The sequence below is a fragment of the Lepisosteus oculatus genome, chromosome 25 (assembly GCF_040954835.1).
Source record: "Lepisosteus oculatus isolate fLepOcu1 chromosome 25, fLepOcu1.hap2, whole genome shotgun sequence".
Taxonomy (NCBI): domain Eukaryota; kingdom Metazoa; phylum Chordata; class Actinopteri; order Semionotiformes; family Lepisosteidae; genus Lepisosteus; species Lepisosteus oculatus.
In genome coordinates this window covers 5,124,154-5,138,979 of record NC_090720.1, presented here as the reverse complement: position 1 = coordinate 5,138,979, position 14,826 = coordinate 5,124,154, and the positions used below count along the sequence as shown (strand labels likewise).

The following is a 14,826-nucleotide window of genomic DNA, read 5'->3' as shown; positions in this document are numbered from 1 at the left end:
GAGGAGCTGCAGAGAGCAGATGTGCTCAGTTGACTGACATGCATACAAAGGGGAAACATTCCAGATTGGGAGAACTGCTCTATTTTTATCTCAACCCTGGAGTGAGAGCGATAAATAAAATAAAATAAATTGATCTTGGATGAGGAAAAAATAAAATATGATGTCAAAATCCTAAAAAAGGGGCAAAAAGGTCAAACTCAACAATCAGCAGCTCTGATCATTAGGAAAAACACAAGAACTTCAACCAATGGAATTTTTTTCAGCAAATAAGATTGCTGAGCAATATCAATAATGCTATATCTTTCATGCCATTCAATAATACATTATATATAACTTATGTCAAGAATCATTATGACTAAACCTAAACTCAGTATGATTTCATTTTTAGGACCATGACTTTATTCATGGAATAACTGCAAAATACTTGCACTAAACTAAAATGAAATGAATGAAATAAAAAAAATGAATGAAATAAAAAGACCAAAAAATATAATCAAAACTGGCAGTGTCCTGAACATTAACTACTCTCATACCTTAACTAAAAGCCTTGTCTTTTAAATACACATGCATTTATGAAATACTCAACAAAATGATCTTATACAGTACATATGCATTGCAGTGTAGTTTCAGAAGCATCCACAATCTTGTAAAATTTCATAATCTCACCTTGTGCTTAAGAATCATATGATATTTGCAATATCTAAGCACTCAATAAAAATGTAATAAAGCAAGTTCAAACTGCAGTACCGCAAAACAAAGGCTCTGAATATCTACCCAAGCTTTCTCACCAATGTATACAACTCTGATGCAGATCACTCAGTGTAAGCTAGCAGGAAGGGAACAGCAGCTACTGCCCTCAGCAGCATGCAACAAAGACTTGAGCTCCCATTGAAAATATGCTCAAACAGTTACCTTCTTCTTCACGTAATACATTGTCCAGACTTGCTGAAGTAAAAATGGCAAAAGCAGATTAATCTTAAACAGAAAAAAAGTCCAGGCAAACTGCAAAAATGCAAAGGCAAAATTAGGAAGCAGGTAGCATATCCCTTAGGACTGTCAGGAACGTGTATTTTATGCAGTTTAAAAAGTATGTTCTTCACCTTCTTCAAACAGCACTAAACAAACTTGTATGACCGAAAACCTTTGCTGGCTGAGATTGGGCAACCAGAGAGACAGAGGGAGAGAGTGAGTGAGGAAGTGAGGGAGTGAAAAAAAGAGAAAAACAAAAAAGCTCATGTTGTCCTAATTATGGCATGCCCTAACCCAGACAACAACACCAGCACAGGTAGGTACATGTAGAAAAACACCTTCTGAAGGCCCATGCTGAACAAACACTGGCTGGTAGACTCAGGAGAGAAAAGAATCAAGAGCATGGATCAGAGGTCAGAAAAAAACAATAGGGGGTTTCCATATATGGGCAGGCTGGTGATCTTTAAATGGCTTGCACTCTTACTATAGTAAACAGAAAGCCCTCTAACAGGCAGATATTTAGAAATCGTGACTTGTGGTGAACCCACTCCAGTCCTTTCATGATTTAAGCAGTATTTTTTAAATTTTATTCACAATGTTTTCTCTTGTGAAGCAGCTGGTTATGCATTCATACTACAGTAGCAAGCGGTAGTTATGATTCCTGGTGAATTGTACTTTCAAACACTGGCTATAGAGAAGATACTTTCTTTTCTGTAGCTCTACAGAAGTTTAAGTGAATTAGTGTTTTAACAGCTAAGAAAAGATATCAATAATAATTAAATTTACTTATAATTATCTGATTCATCCTGAGGGATCCCAAAACTCTTTACATGTGAGCAAACTGACTTAATCCTCCACTGATGTGCTGCTTCCACCTGGACGGTGTACAGTAGCCATTCTGCACTAGCAGCCCACAACACAACACAAGTGTGGAGAAAAGAGAAACTGCTTTGCAACTTATTCAGCGCTTCACTACCTTATGTTGAAGCAATTTAAAGTAGGTCAGATTATACAAACCCAGAGTGGAATTTAAGCAGCACAACAAGGTTAACACACCCACTCTTACAAACAGTATCATTGCATCTTTAATGACCAAGTACTCAGAACCTGAATTTACCATCTGATCTCCAGCATGGCACTTCTTTTAGATGGTGCCTCATGTTGTGACACTGGTCTGGAAAATCTAGACCAGAGGAAGGACTGCCACCTTCTGTTCCACCAACACCCCTCACAGCATGACCTTGGTTTTCCTTATTCCATGCCAGTACTTAACTGGACCAACCTTGCTTCTCTATGCCAATGTTTATTTCCCCCAAAAAATGAGTGTGATGAATTGAAATGGTGGGTGCACTTATATCTCAACTGTACAAGTCATCAAATCAAACTAGCTGATTAAATTAGGCTCAACTAGCTAATGCTACAGTCTGCTTTTCAGAATATCTCATGGCATGTCCAGGCAAGCTATATTTATAGATTGTTGGACAGCCCACAATGCCAAAAAAGGTATCCTAATTAGCTCTGGTGATAGGTGATTGACAGAGGTTCCAAGCATCTTTTTTACAGAACCTGTAACTGTTTTGACAAGAAAAGCACGGGTTTGACACAGTGGGTTAGAGGTTCATTCAGGCAGACATAACTGCAGCAATTTTGTAGGCAGAAATATAATGGTTCCAAAAATGATTAAATGTGTTATTAAATTGTTTGACTATATTATGCAACTGACATTTGTACTGATTTATACAACTGGGTGGTTTATTGAAACAATCAGAGTAAACTGCATTGCTCAAGGTTACAACAGCAGTGCCCCATGGGTGATCTGACCCACAGCTTTCAAGTCATAAGTCCAGACCCTTAACCACAGCTCCATACCATTACCTTAGTACCTGAACAGTCTAAGCTACCCATCAGAAAAGTAGCCAAACGCAAAGCTAGCACTCTAGAACAGCAGCACTACCACCTTCAAGCCTGATTTCACCAGATCTTAGAAACTAAGCATGGCTAAGCCTGGTCACGAATATTGCTGCTGTCAATGGTGTTGGCCACTAGGCGACATTCTTCTCCCAGGGGCAGAATACCCAGGGACGAACAGGCCACATAGGACTATATGAGCTACTGGCCCTCCTTTGAGATATTAAAGAAAAGGCCTGAGCACCTGGCTATTTAAGAGCTCATAAAAATAAAATTATTAACACCAGTGTCCAGAATCTATTTCACCTTAGGCTTGCACAATTTGACCTACCTACATTTCCCTCTTAATTGAATTAGTGAACGTCTTCACAGCAACCAGGAGAAGTGTAGAGGGGCTACAGGTGCCTACTGACTGTGTGTTGCCTGCTGTACATGTGTGCCAACCTTCAGTGGTGGATAAAGCACGTCCTCTCCTAGATGTGAAGTGCTTGGGGATCCTTTGAGATGACACTGTATCTGCTATACAAATGCAAGGAACTATAATGAATTTAGAGGGGTATAGCAACTCAACCCAAAATGTTTTTAGTGCAATTACTTAATATGCTGCTCTAGGGACTGTAAATAACTGCAAAATTGATACTGTTGATATTTCAAGTGTAAAACAAGAATACACATTTCTTTTGTTCAGATGCTGAACAATCTTTAAAATATAAAATATTACTTTTAAATTTTTTTACCTCTGCTTGCATCCTTTACACTATTCCAGGGACATTATTATCATTTAAAATACATTTTTGCATGTGAAACATACACAAGTAGAATTACGGTATGTTAGAATTTAATAGCTGTCTCGTGGCTGTTCAATTGCTAGAGTTAAGAGCTATAATTACTTAATGACTCCATTGTACCAGTAGTACAGTAAACTGGGAGGGTGTGGTTTACTTCAGAAGTAGGATAATTAAGGAAACTGAGGCCTGTGATTGTTCCGTTAAGTGGTGTGGTTATACATAAGAACACCAGCCTATTTAATTAGACTAGAGGAATCAGACAATGCACACTGACTAATATCTGAAAATGAGAGTGCTTTGTTATTGAATCAGATTTTCTCATTTATATTCTTAGGGTGGCTGAGCGATATTGGCTGTGACTGTTGCACATGCCAATAAATCTCAGCTGCACTCAGCATTTCAACAACCTCATCTCAGTGAATGGAGTCAATGTAGTCAACTGTAGTCAATGAAAGCAAACACAGCCCACACACACACTTGTTTATAACCTTGAACCTGCTGTTTGGTCCTTTGAGCTTGTGAGAGCAGGTCTGCCCTTATCTGCCATAACAGACAGTGCTAGAAAGCAAAAAGCAAAACTGACGTTTACTGGTGCGAAGATTAATCGAATAAACTAATGTGTTGCAGTAATGGTATACAAGTTAAAAGTGTATGAAATAAATACACTTTTCAAAATCAATTCTCTGTAAATGAAAAAATGCTTACAAATAATGACGATGCCATTTTTTCTTGTTATATTTTCAATTTTACATACACGGTTATCAATGGCATCACCACCAATCCTATGTGTCAGTCCTAACATTCCAAGCCTGATACACGTCTCTAAAATACTTTGGAAGGGGGACCGGGGCTTTTGCTATGGAGCAAATCCAATTCCGACAGATCTGTGGAATCCCTCAAACAGTGGCAGAGAGGCACCAGGCAAATCTGACATTGTGTGACAGAATTACTGATAAAACACGTCATTCAGTTTGGAACTTGTTCACTGAGTTGCTCATTCTTTTCTAAATGATTCAAAATCTTTTTTTTCCTTTGATTAGGGTCACCAAAATGTTGATTCCTCGTGGCAGCATTGTGGAGCAGTGTCTAGGGCTCTGAGTTCTGCGGGTTCAAATCCCAGCTGTTGCTGGTATTATAATAATTTCTTACAGTTCTATAGCGCTTTTCTAGACACTCCACCCAGAGTGCTTATATATAATGGGGACTGCCCTCCACCACCACCAATCAGTGCAGAGGAGAATAGAGTGATGAAGCCAATGCATAAATGGGGATTAGCAGGAGACCCTACTGATTGGTATCAATGCAGGGGGGAATTTGGCCAGGATACCCTGGGATTTTTAATGAACACAAAGAGTGAGGACCTCAGTTTTATCATCTGGGGCATTATGACCCATACAGACTGCAGGGTGAGCACCCCTTACTGATCCCACTAACACCTCTTCCAGCAGCAACACAAGCTTTCTCAGGAGTCTCCCATCCAGGTACTGGCCAGGCTCACAACTGCTCAGCTTCAGTGCGTTGCCAGTTGTGAGTTGCAGGATGATATAGGTGCTGCAAAACCCTTATATACTCAGAAATCACCCCAATAAGTGACTAAGATACCTGCTGTATAAATGGGAGCTCTTCAGGTGGTTGTTCTATGTCTCATCATTTCTCAATTTACTTCTCTGGTTGAATAAAGGTTTAATTTTAAAATAATCCTGGTCAGCAACCTGACTTTGACAAGGAAGCAAAGTTTAAGTGAAGAAACATATAAGGGCTGCACACATCTTCTAGGAAACACCAGACTTGATTTGGTTCAATGTTGCAGAGGTGCATGAAAGGTGGATATTGAGAATTTTCAAAGATCAGGACACATGACCACTCACTGAGCTGAATCCTGAAACAAAAGCACCTCAAAAGAGTATTGTGATCCCAGTTTTATAATTTTAGGGAGTTTCCATGAAAGGTGGGGGAGGTGTTGACACCATCATTCCTGGATAATTTGGACCAGTTAATACCAGGAACGCACTTACAAAGCTAACCACACACATTTAGATAGACGCATGGAAACACTTCTGGGCCCTGACATGTTCCCAGACAAGTTTGAACAGAATTGCTAACACAGTGTGTATCGGTACCATAAATTTTCAGATAAGCCTTTATTTATCATCTCCTATGGATTAAAAAAAGTTACCCCCCACAGACACAATGCCAGTATATGGCTAAGCCCCTATAATTCTTGGCATCCAAGGCTTTGCCTGCATGATTATTTTACAACTGTTCTTGCCAAAATGCTCCTGCCTTCCTCCAAAAATTACTCACCTGAATGCCAGTTAGTGTAACCCCTAATTTCCCATTGGCCCTTACCAATCATCCTAATAATCCCCATCTATGAATTGGCTTCATTACTCTGCTCTCCTCCCTACTAATAGCTGATGTGTGGTGAGCGTTCTGGTGCACTATGGCTGCCGTCACATCATCCAGGTGGATGCTGCACATTGGTGGTGGTGGAGGGGAGTCCCCATTACCTGTAAAGCTTTGAGTGGAGTGTCCAGAAAAGCGCTATATAAGTGTAAGCAATTATTATTATTATTATTATTATTATTATATGTTCTTCCTGCGTTAGCGTGGGTTTCCTCCAGGTGCTCCAGTTTGCTTCCACAGTCCAAAGACATTTTGGTAGGTTAATTTTCTGAGAAAATTGACCCTGGGATGTGTGTCTGTGTCTGTGCATCCGAAGGTTCCCAGCTGAACCTTACCCTTGCTTCATCAGTGCCTCTCCACACACACCTGACTGAATGCCGCCAACCAGACATTATCCACAGAGAAACTAAATTCCTCTTGTTCAACATGAACTGTTCAACATGTGCGTATGAATCCAGTGCCTGCAATCTCGGTAAGGAAGCACTCTTTCTTTAACATATGAAAGAGCACTCGTTTTCAATTCTCTTAGTTTTGCAGGTGTGTAATGTAATTTTATTTCATTCGGTACAGTTGTATACAACATTATAAAGTGTAAGCTGAGCTTTGTATCTACTAACATATTAATAAAATGCAAAAGACGTTTGCTTCCTTACAATTATAATATACAGATTATTGAAAGCTATTACATTTGTTGCTTTTTTATTGCTTCTCAGTATATCAGATTGTCACTGTAAAATGTCAAAAGTGCTCCCTCTGGTGTGTAAATAGGAGAATTACACTGGGAGAGATTTGAAGTTCTCTTCAATTGTCCCAAAAACCATAGATTTTCTATATTGTACCAACTTGCTAAGCAAGGCTACAAATAATGTACAGAAATAAATATTAAAAAATACCTAACATTTTCATGAAAGGTGTGTATTATTATATGTTAGTCTTTATCCAGGTACTTATCACAAAAAATGCCAAGCCTATGCACTTTTCCATATGGATCTTCAAAGGGACATAACTTGGCAGAAGTCATTTAACATGGAAAAATCCTAATCAGTTGTGGAGTTTTGTGAATATACTGACAGGGATCAAAATCAAACGAGTACTGGAACCGATAGCATTTGTTGGATTTTTAATGTCTCTCAGAATCTATAGCTTCACGTAAAATTGGTTCAAGTGTCCTTTGTTACAAAAAAATAGGAGAGATGACATATAAGAATACACAATGGGCAGCTTTCAAAAGGAGAGGGTAGAAATAAGTTGGCTCTCAGATATGATTTAAATGAGATCTTTGAATCAGTGTCTGATGTGCTGCTCTCTGACATTATAGACTTGTGGTAGCTTGTGTAACAGTTACCAAAATTATAAAGAAGACATATAACGTACCAAATTAGGTACTGCAAAACTGATGGAATATTTAGAAATGGTATAAATGCATGACTGAAAATTCATACAAAGATGATAAATCTGCTTTAATATTTATTCTGTTTAATAACAGCTTGCAATCCAATAGCCACCAGGACAGAATAGAGTGGCATGAAAAATAAACATAATGGAAATATGTTATAAGGCTTAAAATACATTTTATGTGCACAGCCTTAGCTCTACAATGTATTGCACGATTACAACAGATTGCACTAAAACTGTATGACACAGCAGTACTGAAAATGCTTATTCTGACTTGAAGGGCCGGGGCAGTTCTGCATAATATGGTAGAGCTGCATCAGCACCCCTAGGGTAGATAATAAAATGAAAAATGTTTTGAAAGAAAAAGCCTAAATTACACAAAAGAATCTGTGAACTTTATGTTACACCATTTCTTTCAGTACTGGATGCCTGTTGGGAGTACACTTCACATTACACAAGGAGATTATTTGGTTTTAGATATGAATGAAGTTCCTGAATGGAAATATTTGTGCTTTTCTAATTGCATGCACCTTTGCACCGAAGCAGAAACCAATTAAAATGATGTTCTCTTACATGAATAAGTGTTAGGAACTGGTAGGACAAAGCAGTGTAAATTCAGAGTGTCAGGAAACTCTTGATGCATTGTGTAATAGGGCTACTGTAGGTCAATCAAGCACAGCAGCACTTTCTGTCATTATGTTTACTGATGTTTTCAGATGCTGTATGCGTTATCTACAATTTTTTTAAGGAAGGAATTACTGACATTTCATAATATTATGGTAAGGTATGAGGCCAGTATAAACTGTCGGATATTTTCAATGACGCATGGGGAATTGTGCACTGTATTACTGAAATCCTTTTGGAATACACAACTGCAATATTTATTTCTAATCCATCCATCTTCTAACCACTTTATTGAATAGAGGATCGCAGGAGAGGCGAAGCCTATCTTGGCAAGCAATGGGTGCAAAGAAAGATATATCCTGGACAGCATGCCAGTCCATTCCAAGGCAATAAATATCATGAACAATCCCATTTATTAGTTTTAGAGTAAATGTTTTTTAAACTAAAAATACATCATAGAAACAAAAACACTGGACTGTCATTTTGGTAGTTCTTTACAATTGTTTTACAATTAAGTAAACAGAAGACCCGGATAAAGTCAAGTGAAGCATAACACAGAAGTAGATGTGCAAAACAACATTACAAAAATCAAACATCAACTGTAGAAAGTCTGTGTGTCATTAATAAGACAAAGGGAATTAAAGGGAAGGTGATAAAACATGAAATTAAAAAACAATCTGCAGAAAATTATTCAGAATTTAAAATAATATGAAATATGCTCTGATGCCAAGGACACAAAGTGCTAAAATCGTAAACTGTCAGAATGATCCAAAAAGGCAGCATTTCCTTCTAAGCTGGATTAATATCTGCATATTTACTTTAATTATATCTTAAATTATTAATTTTAAAAATCCATTACAATGTCGAGGTAATTGCTTACAATTTTTATTTACTTGTATTTGATCAGCTTTTTAACTGGTCCAATTTGAACAAGCCACGCTACTTTTTACTGCACCATGTTGAAAAGAAAGAGTTTGCACACTACACCATGAAATGCCTTCAAAATGAACAGCTAAAGACTAACAGAGCACTTGACAAATCAGCACAAGCAATGTGATGCAAGACAACAGGTGACCAATGCTAGTGTATTGGAGCCCTGACATGCATTACCTCTGAAATCATCATCCTGCTCAATGTCTCACTGCCTCACTGGAGGTACCTGCGCGATACCAGACATGCACAGCCTGGAAAACACCACCCGTACTGGTACAGAATTCAGCAATCGCCGAAGAACCACTAAACATTAGTGGCATCACATCATTGATTCTGAATGTTCCTGTGCTTGAAGAAGACTCAGATAAACTATTAAAAAATGATCTCACTTAGCATTTTGAGAACACTATGAACAGAATTGCCTTCAACAGCACACAACAGATACTGTATGTTCACGAAAATAAATGTTTTACGTCATGTCAAGTCTAGCTACTGGAAAAAGCAAGTTCTTAAAAGTCCTGCACAAGCCCACGAAAGAAAGTCCCAGCCACCTACCGTACTATAGCGCTGCGCCGGATCGCTAATGTACAACATTTTAATTTTCCCACAATTTGGGTGCGATGGGGAATTGTCCCATCACACCTGTCATGTGGCTGGACGGTCAGACAGAGACAGCTAGCACATTAAATCTGCTGATTTGAGCCCTGGGCAGCCATTCCTGGAGGGACAATAAAGGCAACAGGTCTGTTTTGGGATGTGATGGATGTATTTGAAGGGCTTGATCGCTTTTTCAACTTTCCCCATCTCCCTTGGCCCTCTCAACTGGCTTGCATCTAACAACAAATCTGGGACCTCCCCCTTTTTGTCTCATGACTATTCATTAACCTTCAAGGCAGGCCCAGGCTTGCCCACTGATGTATTGGGCCGTACCAGTTTGCAGATAAAAAGGTGGGACTGGGTTCCTTTTTTTAATTAAAGGCCTGTGATTTAGTCTTTTTAAGAATAAAAAGTGAGAAGACAGATCTGAGCGCACAAGAATGTACTGTAGTTTTAATCTGCCTGACTCTTGATTGGAAACAGTATGTTTGAAATAAAACTTATTTATCTTTTATTTAAAAAAATATCTACTTTGTTGTCTTATCTAGCATGTTGGATGCAATTAACAGAATTTGGCTTTCATAACAGCTGAGTATCTGCATTTTAGTGTGACCGATGTTTTCATACCTTTCAGATGAATTTAGCATCTATGCAAGTACATGAAGATTTTGCTATGTAAACTATTTTAATGTTGCAGTTTATAGGAGAATAAGGAATCTGTGTGGATGCTTCAGATATACGTTGAGATTAATGTATAGGATCAGCAATATAATTGATATAAAATTTTGTATAGATATATACATTTTTTTTTTTTTACTCTCTTAGTCTTAAACTGCCTGATCCTAAAAGAAAAACACACCTAATGGAAGGCTGTCACCTTGTCACTGCCCTGAGAGGTTTTCTTTTCCATAAAAGGTTAATAATTGCAGTCAATTAATTTCTGCTAATCTGGAAGTGACCTCAAGCACATAAGATCATCAGCACATAAACAGCAATACGCTTCCTATTTACCTGTCATTCAGGCTATAATCCAACTACAAGATACAATCCCACTAGAGGTACTGTATGATGGAAGAGAACGATGGAGGAGAAGGAAGAAATCACACCTCTCAGTGGATTAAGAAAGGATTCACAATATGCTTTAGCAGTCTTCTTGTTCTACATGAAAACTGCATCAGCACATACTAAGCAGTCGAGGAGATCAGATCTAGTCTCTGACAACTGTTCTTCTACTGTGTTGATAGGAGACACCAAACATGAGTCTGAAATTCAAAGGAGTCAACCCTTTGTTTTTACAACTAAGATAGAACATGTATTAAAATTTAAAACCAATACCTGACAACATAAAGATTAGATACTGACACAGAAGAAACACAACAATCAGGTCTAATGGATTAATGAAATATTTAAAATATAGATATGAAGCCCAATGATGGAAAATGTGAACAAAACCCCACATCAAAAATGTTTTCAGGATGAAATGCAACACACTGTAACATTATCATTTTTAGTTTGACAACCACGTAGAGCTCCTTAAACAACAACTATGTTTTTAGATCACGAGAAAGAGCTAACTACGACAGGACCTCAACATTTGTTTTTCTTGAAGGTATGTACTGTAGTCCTAGGCCTGTGTGATCTTGCATTGCCATTCCAGATTGGCTGGAACAGACCAACATTGGCACAAAGGCTTCATCAATGTATCAATAAGCAGTAAGGCTATCCGCAATTTGCACTGAAAGTGTTTATAATTTAAAGGAGATTCCTCTCCACATCAACACACTTCCACCTGTTGGTTTGAGGAACACAACAGTTAACATAATGCTTTCCATGATGTCTACATTTACATCGGCTTTCACCAGGTGTGTCTACAGCAAAGCTGCATTCATTTGCAAATAAAAAACTACACCTTTCTCTCAGATACCACTTCAACTGTTCTCTGCTCAGCAGAAGATGATGATTTCATCTCTCAGCTGTCAATGTTAACCTTGAAAGGACTCGGAGCATGCAAATTATTTTCCTGCAGGGTGTTACACTCTGTCTGCTGATACAGTACATAGGTTGTTTCTTCCAGAAATGTCCTGTGCAGTAACTACTGCAGTCTCAAAACAATTATATGCTGATGGATTTGATGGTTCTGGACTAGTATGGAGACACAGTGCCTTCCAGTAGCTCACAAAGTGGGGTTCCTAGTTTCTAGGGATTAGTCTTCCAATTATTAAATCAGATCATTTAATTTGCTAACCATTCCTGAAGACAAATGGGCTACCTTCAAATCAGGTTGATGATAACCACGAGATCTTCGTTATGAAGATAGGACTTTGTTGTATCTTTCACTGCTCTTTCATTAAGTGAAATGAGTAGTTATGCAGATTCTTAATAAACTAATTTTGCAATTTAAACAACTCAAATGCTAAACACTACACAGATTTTTGAAAAAATCTCATATTGAACTGTGTTTTTGAATTAAAATGTAAACATCATGGATGTTCCCAATGAGCTACTGATGCATAATTTAAGATGATTTTTGTTTTAATTCTGCATTAGTATAAAAAAGGGCATTAGATAAGTCATTGGAAATTAGCTTTAATTTTGCCCCACTGGAATTAAACAAACAATTATTTAAAGGAAGAAAACATAAATTCAGAAATTGTGTCCAAGAGTCTCACTGTGGATCTAAACTGTTTTGCTGTCAATTTCTAATCATTTGCAATTCTTAACATGTATTATGTCATTTATGTTTCTCTAAATAAACTGGTAGTTTTGAGTGCAGAAATCAACCCCCTTGGCTTGTGTCATACAGAAACACTTCAAAGTCACCCGAGTCTACTGGTCTACAGATGGAAGAGCAGCATGATCTCATGTTGCAGGCTTGGCTTGGGCTCTAATTAGGGTGTTAACCTTCCATTAAATCCCACAGCAACTCATTCAACACCATGTTTGCAACAGCAAGGAGGGAAAAGGTCTTGGAAGAGAGGGAAAAGGAGAATCCCTCTTTATCAAAAGGGAAAATGTTCAAGATGGCCTGGAGCAGTTATGCTTGAATTATAAAACTGATCCTTCTAAATCGGATATAATTATACTTCAAACGCCCTCCAAAGTTTTTGTTTTTTTATATAATTCTTTAACATTTTAAATCACTTACATTTAATATATAAAGTGTGTTACTTTTAACAGAGCTCTTAAAACAATGACTGGTCAACATTGACTTTTGTTAGAAAAACAAAAAGGTTCGGTACACTTTCTCGAGATTCTTTTTGTAAATGAACCACTTTGAACAAACACAACAATGTCTTAAAATCAGAAGATTTTTATTGCTTTCTATGTCTGAGTACATCTAAGAATGGTAACAGATTGTGACCAAAAACTGTAGCAGAATGAGGTTTTTCATTTGTGAATGATGTGGGTTTCATTTGTGATATGTAGCATACATATTATATATATTATGAGCATCCACAGTTTACTCAAAGCCCCCACAAGTGTTTTCTACTATTCTAAGAACTTTGTTATTAATAGACTGTCTTGTGGGTACGAGTGTAAATTGGTAGTTATGATCTAGAAATCTTTAGTTATTTCTTCTCATTGTTTCTTCAGTGGTAGAATCCTCTCAAGCTATGTGGGAGGCAGGGGTTAAATTCCAAGCCAATGCATTGCTTGTATAATTTGTGACAGCAGGGTAGAGTAGTGATTAGGGCTTTGGACTAAGAGGTTGCATGTTCAAATCCTGGAAAGCACACTGCTGTTGTACTACGTACTCAAAATGGCACTATTTTTGCCCTGCTGTATGATTATTTATGTATTTCAACTAGAAATGAGTATTTTGAAGGTTGGCAATCTCAATTCACTGATCTGGTTAAATCAAATATTAGAAATGAACAATCTTGATGAGACTTGTCAACAACCCAAGAGCAGGAACAGCCAACAAGAAGTGTTATAGCTATGATTTAGCAAAAGACCACGTACAGTATAGTATACCAATCAAATCCAATCGAATCATTGTCAGTTGTCTCTGACCCATCATTAACCATTTTTTCCTCTCTGAAATGCTACTTTTGTACTGTGAAATCGGTCCACAGAATTGTGCCTGTCCATTAAAAAACCTGTCCCTTTTCTTTTTAAAAAAAGATCTCAACAACATAGAGAGTCTCTCAACACGCAGCCTGTTTATGTCTTACCATGACAGTCTCATTCATGTCCCTCATGTGAAAGACGTCCATGCAGATTTCCGCTCGGTCTGTAGGCAAACTGGTAGAAGCTTCATTGCTGCCAGAGTGGCTGTTTTGTGGAAGATCAAAGTAAGTACTGTCTGGCTCCCTGAGAGAAGAACAACAGGAGATTTTGGATGTCTTCACTAATGTTATGTTGCTTCATGTTTAATACATTAAAAAATTCAAACATTTCCAAAAATTCATTTTGAAATCTGAACATCCAGCATGATTGAGCACTCAAACAAGAAACTGCTGTAGAGAGTTGATTGATGAGGAGAAATACATCCCACAATCTTCCTTCAAAGGAGATACTGGAGTTACAACTCAATTGCCTACAATATCTGCAATACTCATTATGGATTATCATTGTGCCATGACGACTAAGACATTGTGTACGGAGTTAGTTCAGATCAAGGAGACCCACTGCAGTCTTTGTTGGAAATTACATAAAACCGCCAGATGGACAGGGCTTGTTTGAGTTTGATCTGAGGGCTGACAATGAGCCGCAACTCCTTAAGGGTATTAAATGTTTTTTTCCTTAATTTTTATGAACCAGAAAAAAACAATAACGTAATACAGCATTTATTAAATTGAGTTCCAAAAGGATTCTGAACAATCAAAGGAGACACCAAAGTAAAAAGATCACTGCAAAGGGCTCAGTAAGTTCTGTATGTGCTTGTAGCTCAAGACCAGGGGTGTTAGGAATGAACTTCTGGAAATAGGCGCTACTGCATTAGAATGGAGCCGTGATGAAATGAGTATCACACAAAGCGATGGCAAAGAATATACCAGCAATGTCCACACAGCCTTCTGGAGAGACACTCCATGGAGGTGGAGGTGGAACACTATACATAATCTTCCACGTTTTCTGTGCTTATGTTTTGGCAAGTGACATCCCTTTTCATCTTACCTTTGGTCTATTCTCATTCTCAGATAAAAACACAAAAAATATGCTAATTTAGAAACAAGGCGAGCTGCTTTACACGTATCATCACATC

General features: G+C 37.9%; 1 protein-coding gene across 7 annotated transcripts in view; it reads right to left on the bottom strand.

Annotated features, from left to right (window-relative positions):
• Window positions 1–14,826, bottom strand: part of tp73 (tumor protein p73) — a 62,246-nt gene that overhangs the window by 30,038 nt on the left and 17,382 nt on the right. For 4 of the 7 annotated variants that reach the window (XM_006641954.3, XM_015337090.2, XM_015337089.2 and 1 more), the window contains exon 3: window positions 13,796–13,934. The exons of 1 other annotated variant lie outside the window; for it this stretch is intronic. In XM_006641954.3, coding sequence (XP_006642017.2) covers window positions 13,796–13,934 — 139 coding nt within the window. Of the gene's footprint in view, window positions 1–912; window positions 1,178–9,578; window positions 9,748–13,795; window positions 13,935–14,826 lie in introns of those variants that run through there. 2 more of the 7 variants (XM_015337091.2, XM_015337092.2) reach the window with 2 other exon arrangements.